This window comes from Rhinolophus hipposideros (genome assembly GCF_964194185.1).
Source record: "Rhinolophus hipposideros genome assembly, chromosome: X".
NCBI lineage: Eukaryota > Metazoa > Chordata > Mammalia > Chiroptera > Rhinolophidae > Rhinolophus > Rhinolophus hipposideros.
In genome coordinates this window covers 7,471,119-7,480,183 of record NC_138046.1, presented here as the reverse complement: position 1 = coordinate 7,480,183, position 9,065 = coordinate 7,471,119, and the positions used below count along the sequence as shown (strand labels likewise).

Genomic DNA, 9,065 nt, shown 5'->3' with positions numbered 1-9,065 from the left:
TCACACACTCCCATGTGGCCCCTACACAGAGACTTTGAACCCCAGGTAGTGATGGGAAGCTCCTTCCCTAGGCCCTTCTCAGTCCCGCTCCTACCCTGCCCCTCCCCCCTATCCCGTCCACCCAAGGCTTGCCCACAATTAACTCATTTTTTAAGATTGCTTCCAAACATAAGTCAACGCTGGACAGAGGTGTAGGAAAAGCTTCCTCAATGCTGGCCCTGAAGAGCCACGTGGTGAGCCCTGTCTTTTGGCCAGCACCCCCTCCCCCACCCTCCGTTCCCACAGCTGGGCTTGGGGCTGGAGCCCTCTGAGGGTTGGCCAGGGGCCTGTGGTCAGACACCCCCTCCTTTGCTTCTTGCTCCACCCTGCTGCCCCTGCCCTTGGGCCTGGCCTCCTTTCTACCTTACCCCATCCTGACTGAGAGGGCATGCGTGAGACGTGGGGGCATCTCGGTATCACCTGATGACAGTGGTTACACTGGGACATGGGACTCTTGGGGCCAAGAAGTCTGCGGGTACCTGTGAGATGGCCTTGCCCAGGCCACTGCCACGCCACCCAGGCCAAGGGTCCCTGAAAAGCCCGCAGCCCCTGGTCCATACATACTCCAATGTGGGGGTAGGGTGCAGCCAGGGGACCACAGTACATGTAACTCTCTCTTCATTTGACAAAGGAGGATGTGGTGGCTTGGAGGGAAAGGCACTGCCCAGAGGTAGGCAGGGAGCCAGTCGAAAGCCCAGGAGCTGAGCAGTGTACTCCGGCACCGTCCGAAGGCAGACCTGTGCCCAGGTGGCCCTGGGGCCCCAAGGGCTGGGGTCCACACTTACTGACCTAGCTCTGCCTATGTGTTCTATTTCTGCTGGAATTGGGAGGTCTCAGCACTGGCGCCTATGGCAGAATCCCACAGGTTTCCAAAGGGGCCAGAGCCTCCATTTCCCGGGTGGCCCTGGCTCCCGCCCCCTCCCCTGGGGACTGCTGCTTGCAAAGCCCAGCCCCTCTCCTTTCCCAGCCACGGAGGGAGGACCTGGCAGCCTCAGGTGGGGTGCCTGCTCTGTGGTGGGCCTCACAGGCCCACTGTGTGTGGAGACAGAAGCCCTATTCATGGGGGCCACTGAGCTTGAGCCAGTGGAGAATAAATGCAGGCCTTATGGAAAAAAAAAAAAAAGCAAGAGCACTCTGGTCCAAGAAAACAATCAATCTCTCTTTCTCCTCAGGTGGGAGCAGGGGATGTTGGGGGGAGTTGGGGGCAAGGCCTGGGGAGGTGTTTGTTTGGAGGGGGATTTCCTGGGGGAGGGCCAGGGCGGGTGTGGGAGGCTCCAAGCGCTGCAGCTAGGGCTGGGAGCTCAGGGAGAGGGACTGTGGCGTGCCATCCTGCGTGTGTCCCATCCTGCAGTGACGGCCGCCGCTCCCACCTCTCCCAGCTCTTCATCCTCTCCGCATTTGCAGCCCGAGCACAGTGGCCATGAACAGCATGCTGCTGCCTGTCCTGGCTTTTTGGGTGGGGTGCTGTCCTGGAGGGGCCCTGGCCAAGCAGGGGCCGAGCCTGAGGGAGCCCACGGCCCCACCAACCCCCCTGGGCTTACCCACCCTGCAGCCGCCACCACTGCCCAGCCCGCTCGGGACCCCCAATGGTAAGTAGGTGGCACCAGCAGCAAGAGGCTGGCAGGAGGGAGCAACTTGCCCCACTAATGTAAGCCTCTGGGGCTGGCGCAGAAAAAGAGAAAGATGATCCCACCTTGAGTGCTGGTGGGGGGGGGGGGGTTGGGAGGAGCCCATGGGCCTAAGGGAACTCTCCCTGGAGGTCAAGGAGGGATTGCAGACTCTGGGAAGCCTCGTGCCCATCACCCAGGGTAGGGGCAGGGGAAGGGAGAGACTTCCCTAGGAGGGGCCGCTGCAACTGGGGCTGAAAGAATGGATCTGAATTTGCTGGTTGGGGAGTTGAGCTGGCTGCCCCTAGGCCAACTGGGGAGACTGAGAGAAGTGTGGGAGGCTGGAAGGGGGTGCCCAGGGCTGGGTTGGAGTGGCACAAGGGGCCCCAGGAGACTGGCTACAGTGTGGCCTCGCTCTCATATGCCAATGACTAGCACCATGTTCGGTAGTCCATCCCCAGGCGTGGAGGTGGGGTGAGAGGGGCCAGGGGATTGACCTGCAGGGCAGGCCCATGGTCAGCGCTGATTAAGGGGGGCTGCCACTCGGTGGAGGGAGGCCTAGGAGCTATTGCCCCTCCTTTGCAGTGGCTAACTGCCCCTTGAGGTGGCCTTGGGGCTTGCCTTGCCCCCACAACCTCTCCTCTCAGCAAGCACTGGGGGTCCCACCTCTGAAACCATGTTTCCAGGTGGGAGTGACCCCTTCAGCGTTCCAGAAGCTATCCCCACCCTCTCTGCCCAGGAAGCACCCCCAAGGACCCGGAGACACAGGCCCAAGGCCAGCCCCTCTGCCTAGGGCCACTGAAGCTCTCCTGGGCCACCCCTGTGGGCTAAAAGCCTGCCTGTGCCTTATCCCAACGGGCTGGAGGGTTCCCAGCAGTAAACAGCTACCTCAGTTCTGGGAGGCAGGCAGGGTGACTCTGGTGCTTGGGATCCCCAACTCTGGGGTCATGAAAAGGTAGGGAGGAGACTAGGAAGTGTTTGACACTTGGTGGCCTTTCGGGTCTGTGACAGAAAGATAAGATCTCCTCAGTAAAGAAGAGGAAAGCAGAAGTGAGGCCTGGGCAAAGAGGAAAGGAGGAAGGGGGGTCTAGCCTGTGGCTAAGGGGAAGGAGGTGCTGCCTCTCAGCCATACAGGGGTCATGGCCACCCCAGCCCACATTGGCTCCTTTTGCAGGTCAGGTGCAACCCATCTCCAGGAACGGCGGCCGGGACAGGCCTGAGGATAGGCAACTGGACTGGCCACAGGCGCGGCCTACCCCCAAGGACGTTGCCCATGGAGCCCCCGCACAACCCCCGGCCCCTGGCTGGAAGGCCCCTGCCAGGCCAGGGCTGGCCCAGAGGAAAGAATCACCCCCAGCAGCCTGGGAGCAAGAGCAGAGTGACAACAAGGGGCTCAGCCCGGAGCAGGCCCCGCCCCAGGCCACAGTAACAGTGGGGGCTGAGGCAGCAAGACCCTGGGCTGCCAAATTCAGGCCCTTGCAGACCATCAGGGCCCCCCGAGCAAAAGGGGGTGCAGTGGCTTCTGAGGAGGGCCAAGGAAGGAAGGCAGGAGGCTGGGAAGCCAGGAGAAGGGGCCTGAAGCCCAGAAAGCCCCTCAAAGGTGAGGACCAGCCAGGACAGGCAGTCCCCAAATGGAGCCTATGGGGGTGATGGGCTGTGAGTGAGTCTGAAGAGGCTGAGGTTTAGTCTGACCTCCACCAATCACACCAGCGTCACCAGCCACTCACACCCCACCCCACTCTCAATGTGCCCAAGTCTAGTACCCTCACGTATGGGGCAGGAGAGGAGCTCCCCAGGGTAGGTCCCCTTCCCCACCTCAGCGCTCCCATTTGAGTGTTGGCCCTTGGTGCCCAGGGAAGGGAGCTCAGTGGCCTGGTGTTCCAGCCCTGCTGGCTGAGTCCCTGGCATGTCTAAGGGCCCCAGACAAGGCCCTGTCCTTTGGCGGGTCCCTGTTGCTATGTGACTGGTCTGGGGCGGCATCTCGTCCTCCAGGGGCCTCCCATCAACCTGGCCCGGGGGGCTGGAGTCAAAAGAAGGCCCCCGGCCGAGGCCACAGTGGCAGCAGCACCTTGGAGACCACAGGTCGAGGGCGGAAAAGGCCTGGAAGCAGGAGAGGGTACAGGCGTGGGCCTGCAGACCTGGGAACCATGGAGCAGCCCATGCCCTCCCTGCCAGCCTCATGCCTCCTGGCCCAGGCAGCCATTGCCTGCAGCAACGTCAAGATGAAACATGTCCCTGTCCTGGCTGACCCTGGCCTGACCACACTCTACCTGGCAGGTGAGTGGCATTTCTCCCCCACACCCACCCCTGCAGCAAGGGTGAGATGGCCACACATTCACGCTCCCCTTCTAGTGGGTCCTCGGCCACTATGGCTGCTGCCCCACCATGCCCTACAAAGGGTTCACCCTCCCATGGGTCCTGGTTGGCAGTGAGAAGGTGACCTGACGTGAGATAGCCAGAAGAGCCAGTTCCTTCAAGGAGTGTGTCATTGCTGCCTCCGGCCCATGTGGCGGAGGTATAGAATGCAGAGGGGACGGGGACACGGGAGAATGGAATATGGCTGTCCCATGTGTGTGCACAGAGAACGAAATTGCCAAGATCCCGGCCCACACATTCCTGGGACTGCCCAACCTGGAGTGGCTGGACCTGAGCAAGAACAAGCTGGATGCCCGAGGCTTGCACCCCCATGCCTTCAAGGTGTGCAGCGGCTCCTCCACCTACTCTCCCAGGGGGCCTGGGCCCATCCAAAATGGCCCCAGGTGTCCATTGCTCCTCTCCCCACCCTGCCTGGGGTATTCAAGTCCTGGAGGAAGCACTGCGCAGAGTACCCAGGATGGTGGGCTTGGATGATTTGGGGTGACATGGTTCCCAGCTGGGAGGGTGAAGAGCCTCACAGATCTTTGGGCCCCACGAGGGAGCAGCACTCCTGGGAGAAACTAAGGACAGGCCTGGTCCAAGTGGGAACTAGAAAGCTATGATGCAACCCAATAGGGGTGCCCCCTGGGCAGGATGAACCTACAGCCACAGCCAGAAAGCCTAGGCCTGAAGGCCCAGCCCTGGCTGGAGGAGTCCCCGAGTCCCCAGCCCTCTTTTCTCTCCCACACTTTCAGAATCTCACACGGCTGAAGCGACTGAACCTGGATGGGAACTCGCTCTCCACAGTGCCAGCTTTGCCCACCTCCCTGCAGGAGCTCAAACTCAATGACAACCTCCTGCAGGGCCTGCAGCACAGCAGCTTCCGGGGTTCGGGGTTCGGGCAGCCCCCAGGGGCCGGGACCAAAAGGGCCAGGCCTGAGCAGCCAGGGAGGCCTTGGAAAGTTGCGGGTGAGGGGAGGGTCTATCCAGGGCAGCCTGGCTGGAAGACAGAGGAGGGAGCGCCAGCTTGGGAAAGTGGCCCTGGCCTCTAAGCGAGCAATAGCAGGAAGTTCCCAATAGGCCTTCAGAGCTCTGTGGTAGGCTCAGGTGCCCCTCTGCCCACCGACCCTGCAGGGCTCAGTCAGCTGCTGACGCTGGAGGTGGAAGGGAACCAGCTGCATGACGGGAACATCTCCCCCCTGGCCTTTCAGCCTCTACACAACCTGCTCTACCTGAGGCTAGACCGGAACCGGCTGCGAACCATCCCGCCTGGCCTGCCAGCCTCCCTGCAGGTGAGCTGGGAGAGCCGAGGCTGGGAGAAGCAACACTGTGGTCCAATGACCAACGTGGTCCAGTGGTCTGCTGCTAGCGTGTAGAGATCCGCATGGGGGAGTTTTGCCGATAAACCCTAAGGCCTCAACACCAAAAGCCTCCCCTTCCCCTGACCTAACCTTCCAGAAGCCCAGAGTTGGGCCTCCAGAACTGTCCTGAAAGCACTGAATGTCCCTGAGTGAGGCCCATGCCCTCTGAGGGCCACACGGTCCCCCTGTGCTTGATGGTTCTCTCTGGGGCTGTGTCTTGTGGGGGCCCTGACGAGCCGTGGCATGGCTGGCAGGTGTCGCTGGGATCCTTCGCACAGGTGACCATGGCCCTGAGAGGAGCAGAGACAGTGGTACCTGAGTACCACAGATGGGGCCAGGTGGAACGGGGCAAGGAGCCGGGCCTGGCCACCATGAGTTGCAGACGGGCCCTCACTCCAAGCCCTGACCCTAGGAGTTGCACCTGGGCGCTAATGTCATCGAGGAGGTGACAGAGGGTGCACTGAACCGCAGCCACAGCCTCAGCGTGCTAGTCCTCAGCAACAACCGGCTCCAGGAGGACCGGCTGGCACCCCGAGCTTGGATCGATCTCCCGTGAGTGCCGTCCCCCACCCTGGCACCACCCAAGCTTCCCTCCAGTAGGCATCTGAGGGAGGATATGTCAAAGGAACCCAGAGAGTCAGGCGGGAGGGCAGAGAGCGTTGGAGCTAGCTAGCCTTGTTGCTTGGTCTCAAGGGGGTCACCTGTCTCCTCACCTGGGGCTTCCGGTGGCCTGGGCCCTCAGTCGTCACCTGCTCCTCCAAGATTTCCCTGTTCCTCCCACTTGGTAAAATCCCCAAAGCCGCAGAAAGCCCTTCCTCCGCCCATACCTGGACTTGCCCGGCAGGCACCCAGAAAGTTCACCTGGGAGGCGCTGTGGGCATGGATGGAGGGGCAGCATAAGCAGTCAGAGCTGGCTTGGTGCTGGGTTTAGCTAGGAACCAACAGGGGCAGGAAGGGGCATGGAAGAGATGGTGGGGCTTGGGAAACAGAAGTGTGTGAGGGTCCTGGGGTGGCTGTCACAATGTACCACAAACTAGGCAGCTTAAAGCCTCAGTGATTGATGCTTTCAGGGTTCTGAAGGCCAGAGGTCCAAAATCAAGGTGTCATCAGGGCCGTGCTCCCTCCAAAGGCTCTAGGGGAGGGTCCTTCCTGCCTCTTCCAGTGTCTGGTGGGCCCAGGCATCCCTGGGCTCATAGCCACATGACTTCAATATCTGCCTGTCTTTACATGGCTTCTCTGTGTCTGTGTCTCTCTTCTGTCTCTTATAAGGACACCTGTCATTGTATTTAGGACCCACCAGGGTCATCCAGGATGGTCTCATCTCAAGATCCTTAACTTCATTACATGTGCAAAGACTCTTTTGCCAAATAAGGTCAAATTCACAGGTTCTTGGTAGACATATTTGGGGGGGCACTATTCACCCCCTATAGGAAGGCCCCAGGATGAGTCCTCATGATCCAGTTGAGACAGCTGGATGTGGGTACCGGCAGGAGGGGTCCAGGAGGAAACCCCCGTCCTTAAAGGCCTAAGGAGTCAGGATGTGGTCCCGGGAGCAGTGGGAGGGCTGGGAAGGTACAATCCTTGGGGTCTGACACCACCGACGGAAGTGGGATAGGGGTGGGGGAGACTGACAGAGGTCAACAGATAGTCTGACCTGCCATTCCAGGGACCAGAGCCTCCCGCCCTGCATCTTCGCGTTCCAGGAAAAAGTTACCAAGACGTTTGGGTTTAATTATTCCTTTTTCCTCTCCCCCTCTTGCCAAGGGGGCAAAGGAAAGCAGACAGCAGCCTAGGGAGGAGCCGCCCAGCTGCTGTTCCACTCCCGCCTCGGGGCCTGGGCAGGGGGCTGGCGGCCAGTCAAGCCTGGGCCAGCGCCGGCCAGTTTTTCTCTAGATGGTGGAAGGGGAGGGGGCTGCTGGCTCTGAAGGCTAAGGAGGCACCAGAGCCCCCAACTCCATGGCTTGAGGACAGCATGGGCTCCAAGGCCAAAGGGCTGACCCCACCCCCAGTGCTAGGGGATGTCACTGAGAGAAGCCTCTTTCCCTGCTCTGACCCTTTCTAGAAGCCTCACCACCCTCTGCTCCTGCTTCTCCCTGCCCAACCCTTGTCCTCACCCACCGTGGAGCAAACAGGGCTCACAGAGACCTGAGCTTCACCGCTTGCCTTCCTGATTCCTTGGGGTCCCCCGGCCTTGACCCTCTGAGTGCCTTATTATTTTTCTCTAGCTCCCTGTCTCTCTTCTGCTTAGCCTGGGTGAGGCAGGAAGACGATAAGAGAATGCAGCGGTAAGAGGACGAGCAGAGCAGGGACAGGCTTACTGGGGACGATGGGTGACAATTCAACCGGCCCCAGCTCTTTCCCCAGATCACAGGCACATCCATGTGCACTTTCTTTGTCACGTGTAGCTCTGATTGCGTCTTCTGACTGGGGGCAAATCACCATTCCCCTCTTGGGTGTGGCCCGGGGACCCTGATTTGGGCTCCAGTCTTTGCTGCGCTCGCAGGTGGGTGTCATCAGTTCCCCCCGCATGCTCGCGCCCCACAGGAAGCTGGAGACCCTTGACCTGTCCCACAACCAGCTGGTGCACGTGCCCTCCTTCCTGCCCCGGGGCCTCCGGCGCCTGGCGCTGCACCACAACCGCATTGAGCGCATCCCTGGCTACGTGTTCGCGCACATGAAGCCGGGCCTGGAGTTCCTGCACCTGTCCCACAACAGCCTGCGTGCTGACGGCATCCACGGCGTGTCCTTCCTGGGCCTGCGGGCGTCCCTGGCCGAGCTGCTGCTGGACCACAACCAGCTGCAGGCCGTCCCACATGGTCTCCTGGGCCTCAAGGGGCTGCAGGTGCTGCGTCTGAGCCACAACAAGATCAGGTAGGGCTGCCCTCCTGCACCCGTCCTGCTGCCTCTTCTCTCCCCCCACCCCTGGCAGCCAGGCAGGAAGGGGTGGCTGAGGCCGTGAGGCCCTGCCTGCCAGCTGGGCCAGGCAGGCCTGGCCTGCGGGCTCCTCATCCTTAACCTCAGGGGCTGAGGGCAGGACTGTAGGGGAATCCTGCACTGGTCTTGCTTGGTGCGATGGGAGGCTGTGTCCAGTGGCTGGCAGGCTTGGACAGCCAAGGTGGAGGGCAGTGGACAGCAGAATGTGGGCAGGGGTTCGGCAAGGAGAAGGTGGGAGCATTCCAGCCCAGAACAACAAGGGCTGAGATACCGGTCTGCTCCTCCCCCCTGGGTCTGCTCTCTGCATGGCGGTCTGATTGCTCCGTCACTATGGGCCATCTCTTTTTCTACTCTTGCGTGATGCCTGTCTCCCCTTTCTGGGGTCTTCTCTCCTCTCTTCGGCTCTGCCCCCCCCCCACTCCACAGACACGTGCCCCTGAATTCCATTTGTGACACGCGAGTGACCCAGGACTCCAACCTCATCTCCACACACCTGGAGAACAACCTCATCGACAGGCGCCGTATCCCACCCACAGCCTTCTCCTGCATCCGGGCCTACCACAGCGTGGTCCTCCAGCCCCAGCAGGGGGAAGGGGAGGGCTCGTAGCCCCACCCTGGGAGACATTGTCACCCCCTACTCCTTTGGGACTGGTGGGGGGGACTCAGGCCCAGCTCCACATGATCTTTGCACCACTGGTAGAAAGATCTAGAACACCCTGATTCTTTAGATGCCCCTACTTTCCACTGACTACTGAGGCCCCTTCCTTAG

The 9,065-nt window shown here is 61.0% G+C and overlaps 1 protein-coding gene across 2 annotated transcripts; it reads left to right on the top strand.

Annotated features, from left to right (window-relative positions):
- The first annotated feature begins 1,359 nt into the window (after nucleotides 1–1,359).
- LOC308494612 (extracellular matrix protein 2-like) lies at nucleotides 1,360–9,062 on the top strand. Of its 2 annotated transcripts, XM_081042468.1 has the most exons (9): nucleotides 1,360–1,628; nucleotides 2,821–3,246; nucleotides 3,639–3,923; nucleotides 4,228–4,343; nucleotides 4,757–4,889; nucleotides 5,136–5,293; nucleotides 5,775–5,914; nucleotides 7,907–8,233; nucleotides 8,723–9,062. In XM_081042468.1, the coding sequence occupies exons 1-9, from the start codon at nucleotides 1,460–1,462 to the stop codon at nucleotides 8,901–8,903; spliced, it is 1,935 nt and encodes a 644-aa protein (XP_080898594.1). In that variant the 5' UTR covers nucleotides 1,360–1,459; the 3' UTR covers nucleotides 8,904–9,062. The 2 variants fall into 2 exon arrangements, with proteins under 2 accessions (XP_080898594.1, XP_080898595.1); XM_081042469.1 differs by lacking the exons at nucleotides 4,228–4,343; nucleotides 4,757–4,889.
- Nucleotides 9,063–9,065: the final 3 nt, after the last annotated feature.

Excerpts from the sequence above, each read along its gene's own strand:
- LOC308494612 (XM_081042468.1), top strand. The coding sequence starts at position 1,460 with ATGAACAGCATGCTGCTGCCTGTCCTGGCTTTTTGGGTGGGGTGCTGT. Across the intron at positions 4,344-4,756 it reads TGCACCCCCATGCCTTCAAG|AATCTCACACGGCTGAAGCG; the intron begins GTGTGCAGCGGC and ends CCACACTTTCAG. Across the intron at positions 5,294-5,774 it reads GCCTGCCAGCCTCCCTGCAG|GAGTTGCACCTGGGCGCTAA; the intron begins GTGAGCTGGGAG and ends CCCTGACCCTAG.